General features: G+C 36.5%; 1 protein-coding gene across 1 annotated transcript in view; it reads left to right on the top strand.

Annotated features, from left to right (window-relative positions):
* Positions 1–16,455, top strand: part of LOC107585780 (roundabout homolog 1-like) — a 142,732-nt gene that overhangs the window by 21,559 nt on the left and 104,718 nt on the right. Inside the window, exon 2 of the mRNA XM_016272928.1 lies at positions 4,627–4,763. Coding sequence (XP_016128414.1) covers positions 4,667–4,763 — 97 coding nt within the window. The 5' untranslated portion in view covers positions 4,627–4,666. The remainder of the gene's footprint in view (positions 1–4,626; positions 4,764–16,455) is intronic.

Here is a 16,455-nt window from a genome sequence, read left to right as displayed (position 1 = left end):
TTTTTACTTAAATGATTTTAGCAAATGGCTGCAATATAACAAAGAGTGAAAAATTTAAGGGGGTCTGAATACTTTCCGTACCCACTGTATGTTCATAATTTATACATTTATACTGTATATGTTTATAATATCTTGTGTGTGTGTGTGTGTGTGTGTGTGTGTGTATATATATATATATATATATATATATATAAATATATTTTCATATTTCATATTCATATCAATATATTAAATCAGTTTTAAAGATTTTATAAGTTTATATTTATATTTATATTTGTTTGAGCATCTTGACCAGTTTGACACAGCAACATTTACTTAACCATTGGTGTGGTTATGTTTGTTTCTGTCTGTTTGGCTGACCAATCATCAATCTTTTTTAAATTCTGTTTGGTGATGCAGAAATGACAGACGTTGCCTTTAAACTACCTCCACGTCTTTATCTTGAATAGCTCAATTCAAATTCAGTAATATTAAAGGTGTTCTCAATTAAAGTGTCCAGCCCTGGTTATGTTGAAGTATTTGTGTTTGCCTCTAGGCCATGTCTCCTATGTGATTAAATGATGCCCAATCCAAACAGCCTGCTTTCAAATTAATGAACAGCGAGGAGGAATGGCCAGTGGAAATGCAGCGCTGGAGGTTTTGCTGAAATGCCTGGAAATCATGAACAATAGGCGAATATGTGTTTACTCACTGTCCTGGCTGTAGTCCCGGGGGACGGCATCTGCATCGTCCAGATAGTGCACAATGTAGCTCTAAAGCATGAACAAGGAATGAATACGTAAGCGTGCCACTATAGAACGCTCCGCTCCTTATGGCTTGCATTGCATTGCACGGCTGTCGGCGCATTGCATTATTCCCTCAAAAAGGTCCCGGTCAGGCTAATTGAACCTCCAGCCACCTTCCCAATAAGCACAGTGGTCTATGGGGAAAAGCCAGTGCTGGGCAAAGATAACGATAGCGATATTGTGCATCTCGGTTTTCTTACCATTTGGACTATAACGTAAATGGAGGACAATTTAGATTTTTAGCAATTGCAGACTATCGTCTGCATCGCAGGATCAGTCTCCTGCCATGTCTATTCCATATCTTTCTTTGTTGTCTCTTTCCTTCCCCTCCCCAGCTCTCGTAGCATCTGGCTCCCTGGGCTGAAGTTACAGGGAGCTCCAAAGGCAGAAATTGGAAGATGAAAGGCGAGAGATTAAGCTGAAAGGAACAGTGGGTGTTGTCAGAGGTAATTTGAAGTGCATTTGATTTCTCAGAGCCCTCTGAACACTTCCCTGCAATAATTTACCTGCTATATGCCTCCACCTTTAACACGCCAGACGCCCCTCATGAGATGTGAGGAGACCTATTCATGTGGAATTGGTGTCATGTCATGTTGGAAATGAAAGCAGTGTGTAAAGGAAATGACAGTTTAGTCGGTGTCTGCCAAACCTCAAAACAGTACATGAAGGGTCGGGATGGGTGTTGACTTTGTTCACATCGCCCACCGCAACAAAGAAACTCCAGAAGCAGAAGAAGAAAAGAGATGGGAACACCAAAAGACCCACATTTTCTTGCAGAAAGCACTTGTTGTGCATTTTTCAAAACTGAAATTTCTGAAATGTGTCTGTGTTCTTTCCATTTAAGTACAGAGTTGAGTCGGTGAGGTTTGGGCCTGGTTGTGGACTAGTGATTGACAGATAAGGATATTTTTAATGGGCAATTCCAACGTTTAGCCAGCAAGATGACCGATATCATGTCGAGACAGGGTTGTCGCCATGATGAGACAAACAGGATATTTGGAGTACATTTTGGCTCCATTTGGAACACTTTGGGTTAAATTAAAGGTTCATGGGAGATTGCATATTTTTTCACCACTGTTAGTAAATAAATAAATATTAATTAATACATTTTCTCATTACATTTATTTCTTAATAATTTTAAATTTACTTTCAAGGACTTTTCATATTTTTACCTAACCTTTTATATGTTCCATTTATAATTTAATGTTATGTATGTCACTTAAAATATATTTTATACTTTAAATAAATTAATTTATATAATTACATTTAAATGAAATAATAATAATAATAATTATTAGTATCATCATCATCATCATCATCATTATATTCCTTATTTGTTATTATTTATTGAATTGTCTCTACATAATTTTTTTATCTAGCTATAAATCTTAACTTTCTAGTACATTTTATTATTTTTATATAACCTTTTACATTTTATCTTTTATATTTCAAAATATATATAAATTTAACTTTAAATACATTTTACCATGCATTTAAATTGAATTTATTATTATTATTATTATTATTATTATTATTATTATTAATAATATAGATTACATTTATTTTATTACTGTGTCTTTAAATAACTTTCATATGGATTAGTGGTTAACATAACATAACAGGTTATATATTTAATTTTTTTCTTGTTGTTAATATCTGATTAGATTACATTTTATATTTTGCATTGTATTACAGTCTCAACAAATTAACTTTCATATGCACTCGTGGTTAACATATTTCAAGTCATATATTTACATTTAAAACAAATTTGAATAAACAAATAATAAATATTATTTATAATGCATTATAATGTTATATCCTGAATATCCTATTACACAGTGGTTTTATTTTTTTTATTTTTTATTTTTTGTCAACTCCTTTAAATGACTCACAAAATAATGACTCATGATGACTAATTCAAGCTGGAATTTGACACGGCATCTTTCTCTAAAATGCTTCAGATTTGCATATATGTACATACATTTCTTGCTCATAAATAAGTATGTGTTTGCAAAGATAAACTGAAGAAAAGGGTAGAAAAACGATTTTTTGTAGGCTCAGGTCTGTTTGTTGCTGATTGGCCCAATTCATGTGCATGTAATTTGGAAAGAGGAGGTCCTACACATAAATCTTCCATTATCTTCAATGGTTGTATTCATTAATCAACAGAATTGAATAATTACTCTTAGCTGTCTCCTCTGCCTAAACTCACTGGCGTAGAGTGTCAGGTGAGGAGGCCATCTTGGTGCGGCGCACCTCTTCTGCCCCGCCGACAGTGGCATCTCACCGCTGGTAATTGGGTGTTTATCTGATCGCTTGTGAAAGACGCTTTTGGCTGTCTATCTGACACAATTATCTGGAAGAATTCAATCCGACCCTCCTCTGTCCACCACGGAATACTTGGAGGAAGCGGACCTGAGTGTTTTATGAATGAGGGAACGAGGAAAAAAAACGCAAGAGCTGAAAAATAAATGCAAGTCTTACTCGACCGTCCGGTTCATAGTAAATGCGTCTGTCATCATGGCATGCAAATTATGCAATTGTTAGGCACAATAATCCTATCAGGCTGCCAGAACACTGGGGGAAATAAAGGACGATAAGGTACGAGTGTCACAATGAGGCGGCCGGTTGCTCCAATCAGATAGCAGAGCTCTCTGCCGCCGTTTCAGCTCCATGGCCAGGATACGGACCAAATGGAGACAGGGAGAATGTTTACTGTGCGTCCTACGATAAGAAGAGAATAAAGCCTTTCTGTCAACAAGCTTACAGTGTCTACCACAAACAAGCCATTACGGCTAAAGAGAATTATGAAGTGTCTTTGAAAAGTAGAGGTGTTTATAAAGTGAATTTTGAGTATGTACCTTTGCAATTTTATATATATATATTTTATTTTATTTTATTGTATTTTACATTTGGCAAGTGTGCAATGAATCAAAAGCAATTTGGGTTGAGCAAGATAAATTGCATGACCAAAATAACATACTTTGCAAAAATTGACCCCTAAAAGTCATTTTATATTTCTGGATTAGTTGTGTTTTGTCATGCGTTCATCATCTCTGAAAAATATTATTGCATCCTAAGAATGTGATGCTAATGCTTTGATTTTGGGTTTCAGATCAGGCTGGGCTAGCACACAATCTGCGCTTGTATTTTGCAGATGGTTGATCAGAGTTACCAACAGATTCATTTTGAACCAACAGGCAATATTCCTACTGAGCATGAGATTTCATATCAGCCTTGAGCATTGATCCAAATAAGTCTGGTACATGAGAAAATGGGTTTTAATCTTTCAGTCTTCTGTATCACAAAATTCACCTCTTTACATCTGATTGTCTATTGACACCAGACTGAAGATTTTGTGTTTTGATTCAATGCATTGGTATTAAGCAAAAATATATTGAGGTATATTTTCAAGCCAATGTATAATTGACCAGTTTTTTTTTTGTATGATTGATATATTAAGTTTTTGTTAATATTTTGCAATAGATTGTATTTTTTTTATATTTTTTTTGTTTTCGCTTTAATTTTAGTTTAACGTTTTAGTAATGTTGTTTGTCATTTATTTTTTGTTTTTATTTTATTTTTATAATTGTATTTATTCGTTTTATTTTAGTACTTCAAGTTAAACTAAATGGAAATTAGAAATAATATAAGTAAAATAATCAATAAATATTTTTTGTAAAAAATGTTATGCTTTTAGTTGACTATAATAACCTTGCAGCTAGACATTTTATGTCAAACTGTCGATGATTTACTGAATCATTGATTATCTCGTCCAAAAACGTGTTAAGTAGAAATTCCCTCCAATTGAATTCCTTTGTTTTTCTCTTTATCTGTCCAGATTAATCTCGGAGACATCCAGGGATGCCATCTCTCTAAGAATGATGCAGGTCACATGGTCAGGCGCCACAGTCCTCATCATTTTCACCTTGCTGCAGTTTGTCCAGTCTGAGCTTTCGGAGGATCCTTTGGTTCCAGGTAAGCGTGCATGAACCCTGTGTTTTGTGTTTTATTCCTAGATTCTGTGGTGGATTCCCAGGTTATTCCCAAGCTATGTGACAGACACATAAGCCTACTAATTGCACCTAAACTTTGGAAAAACCCAGTTATTTTTAATGGAACACTTGCACAGAAGTTTCTTGACTTTTATATTCTGCAGTGCAGGCTTATGTGCCTTTCCCATGCGGCTCTGGTGAGTTTTTCTAGTCATTTGATGAACTGTCTGTTTGTGTGATGGACACCATTGTAGGGATTGTCAGATCAACCGTTTCACTACTTCAGATGAATGATGAATAATGTTAAACAAAAGGAGGATTTTAAGATAAACGGCAGACATCAGTCATGAGCGACTGCTGTCTTCTGACTGTGTTCTTTTATCAGAATTGAAGGTGGTGGTGCATTAAATTTTATGAGTCATATTGGAACCACTGAGCTTTTAAAGGGACAGTTCACCTCAAAATCATTTACTGAGCCTCATGTTGTGCCAAACCCATATCACTGTATTGATTTAAAGGAGAGTTCATTTTTGTCCTGGCTGTTCTTGTCCATATAATGAAAGTAAATGTAGACTGGTTCTATAAATCTCCAAAATGACAAAAATGCACAATAAAATTGCCATAAAATAGTCCATATGACATGTGCAGTATATTCTAAGTATTATTAATAATTTCAATTTGACCAAATTAGACCAAATTATAGTCTTATTTATAGTTATAGTTTTTTTTTTGCTCACTAAGGCTGCAGTTTTTTCATCAAAATACAGTAAATATTAGGAAGGTGGTGGTGCATTAAATTTTATGAGTCATATTGGAACCACTGAGCTTTTAAAGGGACAGTTCACCTCAAAATCATTTACTGAGCCTCATGTTGTGCCAAACCCATATCACTGTATTGATTTAAAGGAGAGTTCATTTTTGTCCTGGCTGTTCTTGTCCATATAATGAAAGTAAATGTAGACTGGTTCTATAAATCTCCAAAATGACAAAAATGCACAATAAAATTGCCATAAAATAGTCCATATGACATGTGCAGTATATTCTAAGTATTATTAATAATTTCAATTTGACCAAATTAGACCAAATTATAGTCTTATTTATAGTTATAGTTTTTTTTTGCTCACTAAGGCTGCAGTTTTTTCATCAAAATACAGTAAATATTATGAAATATTATTGCAATTTAAAAGAACTGTTTTCTTCTGTAATATATTTTAACATGTAATATATTCCTGTGATGCAAAGCTGAATTTCCAGCATCATTACTCCAGTCTTCTGTGTAACACGATCCTTCAGAAATCACTCTAACATGCTGATTTTCTGATTATTACCTGTGTAGTGTTGAACAGTTGTGCTGCTTAATATTTTTGTGGAAACCGGGATACGTCCCCCCAGGATTCTTTGATGAATAAAAAGTTCCGAAGAACAGCATTTATTTAAAATAGAAATTCTTTGTAGAATTCTAATTTTCTTTACTGTCACTTCTGATCTATTTGATGCATCTTTGCTGAATAACTTTTGAATGGTACTGTTTAAAAAAAATCACACTTACACTTACTTAAATCACACAATTGTATGATTTACAAAGAAAAAGTCATGTGGGTTTGAAATTACACGAGAGTGAATAAAGGAAGACAAAGCTAAATATTTATTGTGTGGGTGAACTATTCCTCTAAAGCTTCATTTAAACCCTTTTTTTCATCTTGTACACTTTTACCTAAGGACACCTGAGCGAGCGTGTCATCAGTTTTTTCATTGCTAGCAGCATATTGTACGTTCCCTGTAAAGCGTAGTTTATTCATCATGACCGACTTCTGCGACGAGCTCTCTTTAGCCCTCTCTTTCTCCGTTTCTAGCCTTTCTCTCCCTAATTCACATCAGCCAGGATGATACCTTCCCAAATCACCCTGTTATTCAACCATTTTCCTCTTTATTGCTTCACACTCCTGTCCGTTATGATTCCTTCTCCTCACTTGTTTACCTTCCCTCCTTCTCATCTCCCTTCGTTCCACCTCCTTTCCCCGTGTTCCTTTTCCTGCTGCTTCAGAAACAATTTACTTGTCAGCTCGGTCTGTCTCTGGGTTTAATGTTCTTTTCTGGTGTGTCGTTGGAGGGGGCTGTAATTTCAGTCGCGAGCAGGCGTGTGGTGATGCCTTTTGCTCGCTGCGAGCCTGCATTGATAGCTGGAGCCTGATATAGCAGCGTTAATGAACAGGGCTGAGCCAGGCACATCCTGCCCGAAGTCCAATTCACTCCACCTGATGCGTTGCTCAGGAACCGCCGCTGAGCTGTAAACAGATGCTGCAGCCGCACAATGAACAGTGTGCAGCTGAGCATGATGGGTTGCATTCTCTAACCACCTGACAATCTCAGAGTTTCTTTGATGAAACTGGTGTCGTGTTGTGTGATGGCTGTAGACTAGATATAGACACGCATTTACACACCAGTGTACATCTATGATCTCAGTTCCTCTGACCTTAAAGTCAATATGAAATCAAAATAGACTCTATTTACTTTTTTAAATACACATTCCTGGTCTATTTCAAATGATTCATTGCTGCACAGTACTCTAAAGGTGAAAAATATGTAATCTTTAATCAAAATATAGTGATTTTCTCTTCCTCTAACCAACCAATAATAGCTATTTAGACCTTGTTTTGAGCAAATTTGTATTTGGCCTGGCTCATTTTTTTCTCCCTTACAAACCAATCAAGTCCAGATGGATAAAAGTTTTTTTTCTCTTTTTCTTTTTCATATTGTATATGTTTCGTCATTCATAAATTCATCACATTTCAGAAATAGATGGGTTGTAACCATTTTTGCTGACTTTAAGAATATTTAGGAATATTAAATGTGACCCTGGACCACAAAACCAATCATAAGGGTAATTTTTTAATTACAATTGAGAATAAATAAGCTTTCCATTGATGTATGATTTGTTAGGATAGGACAATATTTGGCCGAGATACAACTATTTGAAATCTGTAATCTGAGGGTGCAAAAAAATCTAAATATTAAGAAAATTGCCTTTAAAGTTGTCCAAATGAAGTCCTTACCAATGCATATTACTAATCAAAAATTAAGTTTTTATATATTTACGGTAGGAGATTTACAATATATCTTCATGGAACATGATCTTTACTTAATATCCTAATGATTTTTGGCATAAAAGAAAAATCGATCATTTTGACCCATACAATGTATTTTTGTCGATTGCTACAAATATACCTGTGCTACTTATGACTGGTTTTGTGCTCCAGGGTCACAAATGTTCAGTTCACTATATTTTGAAAGCAAATGAATAGTGTCACTCCGATGCTTTTCTCCAGATCTTTTCACTGCGTTCACTATGGAAAATCTTACTGTTGCAAATGTAATATGAATGAGTGGATAATTTGTGAACAATTTGTTCTGTTAATCTCAACAGATCAGAATGGATATATTTGGAACTATCTGATCTGTTCTTTTCAACAAATTAGTTGAAATGGTTCACTTAACAGTCTGAATAATTGTATTGCAAATAAGTTATTTTCTGAATCGACTTGTGCCATTGATTCACTTTCCATCAATATACCTTTACTAGTACTCCTGTGGGACTATTGGCTGTCAAACACCTTGCCTTTTTGGTTAGCCAATGTCCATGTTGGGCCACAGGCCTCATACAAGCAACTCAAGTTTGAGTCCAGCTCATGTTATTTCTCAATCCTGTTCTTATCTGTTCTCTGCACCATTTTCTGACTTCTACCTCATACTATAAAAGTGGCAAAAAGTTGTTACACAAAACTGCCTCTGTGCCTGTATTTATTGTACAGCTCTCTGGTAAACTTGATTCTGCTTGGTCAGTAACTGCATGTTGCGGTCAAATATTTTATTATATAATGATGCTAATTTGACTGAAATACACAATTTCTTATATACAGTAGCTTTGCTAAACACAGCTGTAGTAATTTACTTTCTCTTACCTCTCTTTCTTCTCAGTTAATAGAACAATTTTTTTTTACCTCAAATCAATGTTTAATTTCCATTTATATCTTTATTTGGTAAGTAACTGCAGGTAAGTACAGTCAGTCGGTCATTATTGCCAAATAACCTCCTTTATGGTGATTAAAAACCCCTCTGCTTCGCATCCTGATCATCCTTGTCAGATTTATTTGGGAATAATGACTGTCTATCTGTACATTATCCCTTATATAGGCTTGTAATCTGTTTTTATATCTACACCTCTATATGAGAAAATGAGAAAAGGGGGCTTGAAGGAGGAGAAAAAAGCAGGTGGACTATGGGTCATTGCTAGATATCTGACCGAATGTACAACACAGCAGATTTGGTAGCTGTGCATCATGGGAGCAGGCACTTGAAGGAGCCGTGCGCTTATCCTTCATGTGCTGCTGACAGCAGCACTTTGGTCTGCATATGTTCCGTTGCCCTGCCACACCAGGACGCTCCGTCAGTGTCCTACCCTCGGTGATTAAATATGTAGTTAATACAGCGCTATAAGAATATTGAATTACGCCACAGCCGCTGTGACCTTTTTTGAAATTACAGGGCCAATTGTGCGAGACGACCGCAGCACTTTTTAACAGGTGCCGGCCAGAACACAGCCTGAAGGAGAATACATTTGCACCGCTGCTGACCGGCCTGCACTCACTGAACGCCACTGAATCACCAAACAGCAACAATATCACTGCAGTACTTTCCTGTTTATCACTATTTATTGCCATATCATTGTAGTCCCTATGTTTACACTATATCACTATAGCTCCCTTGTGGGCCTTTTACCCAAGACTGAATGGTCCTTTTTATTTACCTTGTTCTTGAGGTAAAATGCAACTGTTACTGTCTTACCTGATGTTTTTAGATAAGATCAGTAAGATATACAGTATATATATATATATATATATATATAATTTTTTTTAAAAGAAAATAAAAAATTTTTGTTAATCAAGGATGCATTAAAGTGATTAAAAGTGATTGTAACGTAGTTCGTAGATCAGGAAGAAGGAAGCGGGAACTGGCGAACACTTCAACAAAACTTTAATAATAAAATAAACACAAAACAGCGCAACAGCCCCTCGCGGACGATTGTCCTGCACAAACAAAACCAAAACACAAAATAAACTCCAGGCCTGGTCCTCTTTCGTCCGACTCTGTCGTCACTCCTCCCTATTATCCTTCCGGAGCTCCTCCGTGAGACTCGAGACCGGTGAGTGGTGCAGGTGTCGCTCATTATCAATTACTCCACCGGCCTCGCTCCGTTCCCATGGCTCTCCGCCCCGCCCCCACTCGTCACAGTGATAGTAAAAGATTTCTATTTCAAATAAATGCTGTTCTTTTTTACTTCAAGGAATCACAGTTCCCATTCATGGGAACTTCGAACTGCGTCCTCTAGGGGTCGCTATGGGGAACACCTCGTCGTGAACCGTGTCTGAAGCATACATTGAAAAAAAAACAACTCGTAGGCCGGCGACAGCCATGACGTCACTTCCGGTGCGACTATAGTATAAATAGGCGCCGGGAGCACACATCATTCTCTTCGTCTTCATTGACTGTTTTGTTTGAAGCATGCATTTCTGTGGTAAGAGCGATCTCTATTCATCTCATTATGGCGATGTTATTTCATTAACATTGTCTGATTCAGGGGCGAGTGCTCTGCTGGAATCATCCTAGCAAAAGCAGGAAATGTCTGAGGAGGGCAAAGAAGCTGAGGCTGAGCCTTCCCAATCCTCCTGCCCTGCGTATGATGAGCTTTTGGAAATTATGGATCGCGCCACGGCGCTAGTTTCTTTGCAGTGTTTCCCGGGACCTGTGTGTTTCTGTCCCTTTCTAGAGTAGGTCCTCGATGGGCACCCCCTCTGCTGGGTTCAGAAACCGGGTGCTCAACTTGCAGTGTTTACTTCACTCGTCGATATATGTCCATACGGTAGAAACATGACAGTTGGTTTAGACCCCGGTACCTTGGGCTCCACTCAACTAGTGTGTCTCTGTCGACACACTCTGGAAGCATCGCTCCCCTCACCTTGAGGGTTGTTTTGGAGCTTGCCTCTCCCGTTTGGCCCTGTACTTCCGGGTACCTGCAAACAGATGCTTGGAAAACTCTAAATCCAAATACTATGGTAAGTGCACACGTTAAGCTTTGCGCACTTTTCTACAAATCCACATAAGTGGTAAGTGTGCACGTTATGCTTTGCGCACTTTCGGCGTGGGTATACCGTTCCCCATAGCGACCCCTAGAGGACGCAGTTCGAAGTTCCCATGAATGGGAACGTCTCAGGTTACTTATGTAAACATGGTTCCCTGAGTAGGGAACGAGACACTACATCCTCTTGGTTTCTTGCCATGCTGCGGACGCAAGCTTCAGGCGAAGAAGTGAATGATGTGTGCTCCTGGCGCCTATTTATACTATAGTCGCACCGGTAGTGACGTCATGGCTGTCGCCGGCCAACGAGTTGTTTTTTTTTCAATGTATGCTTCAGACACGTGTCACGACGAGGCGTTCCCCGTAGCGACCCCTAGAGGACGCAGTGTCTCGTTCCCTACTCAGGGAACCATGGTTACATAAGTAACCTGAGACGTTTTGCAAAAATTTATCAAAGTTATAAGCAGCACAAACTTTTTTCAACTTTTTTTTAACCAATGTTTCTTAAGCAGCAAGTTAGCATATTAGAAGGATCATTTGACATTGAAAACTGTAGTAATGACTGTGGAAAATTCAGATTTGCCATCACAGAAATACATTTATATATATATATATATATATACACACACACATATATACATGATTAATCGCATACAAAATAAAAGTTTTTGTGTACATAATATATGTGTGTGTACTGTGTTTATTTATTATGTATACATACACACACATGCATGTATATATTTAAAAAATATATATTATGTTTATATACTAAATATAATTATATATAATATAAATGATCTGAATATAAATATATACATGTAAATACATGTAAATATTTTAAAATATATATATACTGTATGTGTGTGTCTTTACATATGCATAATAAATAAACACAATGCACACACATATATTATATAAAAAAAACTTTTATTGTGTATATATATATATATGGGCGTTTTGTTTTGCACCCATATGTAAAGTTTTCTAATGTGGTCTTAATTTTAGCTCATTCAGTCACAACAACCATTTTTACCTCTTTAAATTATGTTTGTCAATGTTCTATTCCAGTTCCTGTTTTTATCCAAGCAAACCATTTTCCCCTGAGGGTTGTATAAACCAATCACCTCAAAGAAGAAGCCGATTTCATCCAAGCCATCATCTCCACTTGTTCAGATACACCATTCCCCTAAATGATGTGCAATTTAACGGGTAATGTCCGCTCTTGGCACAGGGCGCAGGAAAGCTTTTTACCAATGAGACGGGTACAAATCACACCGCTGAGGGCCCTCACCTCTGAAGAAGAGCAATTGAACATTACTTTGCACAGCACTTTACAAATTGCCTCGTAATTGTGTTTGTTTGAAAAACGTTGATTTCAGTGCCATATTTTCATTTCTCTCTAGTCGTAGACAGTGTCATTATTGAAACACACTGGAGTGGACCGGGGTTGATATAGAGGGAACAAATAGAAAGTTCTACGAAAGTCATTTAGCGCTGAAATACGAGGCAAGCGCCTCTGTAATTTAGTGAGAAAAACATCTGATATAGAAGATATTTACAGGTTGGCAGGTTTATTAAGAAAGTTCTGTGTTTTGCACGTATACACTTTGTCCTAACGGGACATGACATGATAAAGCGACAAGCGATAAAAACCAAAGGGTTTTGAAGTGCCCACCTGTCTTGAAGGAATGAACCTTAAGATCAACCCAACACAGCTTTACGACATGAACATGCAAATCAGGAGCAGGAAAGCAACCTAATAGTGGTCGACTCATGTGCTGTAATCTCTCAGTGAGAGCCAGTGAGTTCACAGGCTTTCCTGTAATTGAGAAAAGGATGAAAAGATGAAGGAATATGAGCCGCCGTTACGTTTCTGAAGTGCTGACAGAACAAACATTTACAGCCCACACACTGGAGTTATCTTGGGAAATCCTAATAATTTTCAAGATAATCAAGAAAGTTGCCTCGTATGCGTTCTCTCCTGGAATTCAATTCTGTTTGTAATCGGTTGAGGAAATCTGAAGCGGAAAACATCTTTGTACAGATTCAGATTCGATAGAACATTGATAATATTAGATTATTTTCTCATACATACAAATGACACCAACTGGGAATGTATACATATAAATGACAATATCCAACAGAATTCAATTTGCTGGTTGTTTGTATAACATGAAATCGAAATGGGAGTTTTGTTGCTTGTTAGTCTGTTAGCCTTGTGTGGATATTTATATGCTATTGTACTCCTTAAATTAGAAATATTCAGGAAGGATGCAATAAATTGATCAAAAGTGACAGGAAAGACTTTTGCATTGTTACAAAAGATTTCTATTTCAAATAAATGCTGTTCATTTGGACTTTCTATTCATCAAAGAATCATCAAAAAAAGGTATCCACAAAAAATTAAGCAGCACAACTGTATTCAACATGGATAATAATAAGAAATGGCTGCTGAAAATTCAGCTTTGACACCACAAGAATAAACTACATTTTAAGATATATTAAAATATAAAAGTTATTTTAAAATATAATAATATTTTACGATATTACTTAGCTTTTACTGTATTTTTGACCAAATAAATGCAGTCTTGATGAGCATAAGATACTTCTGTCAAAAACTTTAATGTTTTCTGTTTGTATGTTACAGGTTCATTCTTTCATCTCAATTAGGGATCTTCATTTCGGTTATTTTTCCTAACCGATAACCGATGCTCATTAACCGATTATTAATCGTTAACAGACAAGATTATTTTAAATTCGAATTTAATTAAATTAGAAAGGATACGTGTCTGTGACCCGTTAAAAAATACTAAGATTTGTTTCCCGGGGATTAATTTTACATGTGCAAAAAGCAGCAAACAACAGAACATGAGGATTTACATGTTCTGTTCTGTACATTAGATTACTGATGGCGATCATATCACATCACGCACCTGCAGCGCTTCTGCGAGCGGAGAAAAACATAAGAAAGCTAGGCTATAGGCCTATATATATAACGATAAATAGGCCTATACGAGAAATATATTTTTACTTAAATAATAAATTAAGAAAACAAAAGAAAAACTGTGCAACAAGTAGCCTAGTATGCAGAATTTCAGTTTATTTTTGTGCTGCGCGAAAGGAAACCAGACGGCAGATATCGGCATCCTATTTTTCTTTAGGCTTATTTTACAAAAGCACAAAGATTTGTTTTTATTGTGAATGTACACAAATAAAGGCAAACCTTTTACAATTCCGATTATCTTTATGACTAAAAGGAGTAGCCTAGTTGAAGGAAAAAATTCTAATGATTGCGCCGGCGAATGAGAGACGCAGCATTGGTTTCAGTTTCGTTTTAGACTAAATTAATTCGTTTTGGTTTGTCGTTTAGCTATAGCTTCTTATATTTTTATTTCTTGTTCTTTTCTAAATACTGTTAATTGAAAGGATTTGTTGTGGAGTGAGGGGAACTAAAATAGCCTTGCTATGTTTACAGTGTTTATTATAATGTTTGTAAACATTTCGTGTCGGCATTAGGCCTATTTCTCAATGAAAAAATAAAAAAATCGACTTAGGACTTAGGCAATTTATGTTTTTTTTTTTCATCTAAAAAAATCTATATTTTTATATACACGTAGCGTATTTCAACCATGCAATCTCAATCTCTTAATCTCAATTTATGTTTTTTTTTTTGTGCAAATGCATGTCTTTTGAAATAATTGGTTATTGGACTGCTTTATCCGTCCACGCTTATTTCCACTCCTTTGCAGTTTGGCCTGTCAATCATTTGATAAAAATCATTTTTGGATGTTATATGACGCATATCAGCCAAAAGCAGCAGCCACTCACTCATCTCGCTATGGAAGCTGATATTCAGCCATCACACAATTTTTCTCTTTTCCATCGCTCCATCAACGTACACCGTGCGGACTCTCACCGTCTCTGTCAGCTCCCAGCAGGCTTTCTGCCGAGCGATGATGACTTATTCCTCGTAGCATTTGTTGTGTCTACAGCAATGACGTGCTCATTAAATCCTGAAGCTTGTTCGCCACTAGTGTACAGTTTGCAATCGTACTTGAAATATCAAAGCAAAGTGACAAAAATGTCCTCGTTTAACTTCTCGGCTTCGGCAAAACGGTCCTGCCAAGCCAGTCAGCATGAGTCAACTCCATATGTCTGTTGATAATATCTGAAAATACAGCACGTGTTGTAGATTTGAAAGCATCAGACTCTGTGTCTGCCATGGTTTATCTGTCATTGTTGTCAGAGCTTTCAAAAATAATATATTTAAATGAACGATTAACCAAAAAATTACCCATCTGTCATTTACTCACCCTCATAAGCATTCAAGCTTCAAAAGGGATGCAGAAGTATTATAAAAGTGGACTTGTGCACTGTTCTGAAGTCATGAAAAATAACTTCAGTTGTGAGTGAATTATTCCTTTAAAAGCCATGAAAGCTGGTTTTCATTAACTTTTTTTTGGCCGTGTCTTTGTCTTACATCAAACCTCACCTGGTGCAAACAAAGGACGGACAGGTTAGACAGGACTCTCCACAGGGCTGTGATAGGAAATCCATGAGGCTACGTGCCAGGGTGGAAAATGAGATTCCCTGTCTTTACAAGCCATTCGGCCTCATCCAAATATCATGTTTGAGAACATTTCTGCCTATTTATTTTGTGAGAGATGTAGGTGTTCTGTTTCTATCATTGCTACTTATTTAGTTGGTGTGTGTGGTCTGAGATTGCCGTAATTTGCGATTTTCTGAAGAGGCCCACATCCTTAGTACCACTCGCTGTTTCCCAGCATGCATTCATCCTTCTGTGCATCTGAAAGACTATATGGAATATGAAAGAGAGCGTTTTGTAGATTTTGTATTACCTTGATGCAAAGACCTGCATGAATTTCCATGCTTGTTTAGACTGGTTATTCTGGCTGGTGGACAAACATAGTTATTCGTTGTTGTTTTGACTCTATTTTTACTTGGACCACAATTTTTTTTTGTTTGTTTAAAGAGTATTCTTGCCATTCTTTTTAATATAATAGAAGTAAATAAGGACTTTGGCTGTCAAGATCCACAATGACAAAAAAGCATCATAAAAGTGGCCCATATGGCTTGTGCATTATATTCCAAGTGTTTTAAATTATGCAACAAAAAAGCATTTATGTAGTCTGCATGAATCAAGTATTTCCAAAAACTGTGTGAGGAACTCTGAAATGTTATTGGTTGCTGATGATCCTGTCCAGTTGACTGTTAACGAATCATTCTTTGAGTTGGATCTTTTCAGTGAGTACGTTTACATGGACAACAATAATCCGTTTTTTTATACGATTAAGACAATACTCTGATTGAGAATCTACCATGTAAACAGAGATTTTTGATTACCTTAATCCGGCTAAAGTCATATTCGAAGTAAACAGAAATCAAATTAAGACATGTGGAGTATTCCTATTTTAGTCGCATTACTGAAGTGCAGTATAGACATGTAAACACCTTAATCACATTATTACCGTCGTGTAGGACTTTTCACCGCATTTTGCGACACAATATACACACGGCAGTG

This window comes from Sinocyclocheilus grahami, unplaced genomic scaffold, assembly GCF_001515645.1.
Source record: "Sinocyclocheilus grahami isolate Dianchi unplaced genomic scaffold, SAMN03320097.WGS_v1.1 scaffold74.1, whole genome shotgun sequence".
NCBI lineage: Eukaryota > Metazoa > Chordata > Actinopteri > Cypriniformes > Cyprinidae > Sinocyclocheilus > Sinocyclocheilus grahami.
This window is presented reverse-complemented; position numbering and strand designations above follow the sequence as displayed.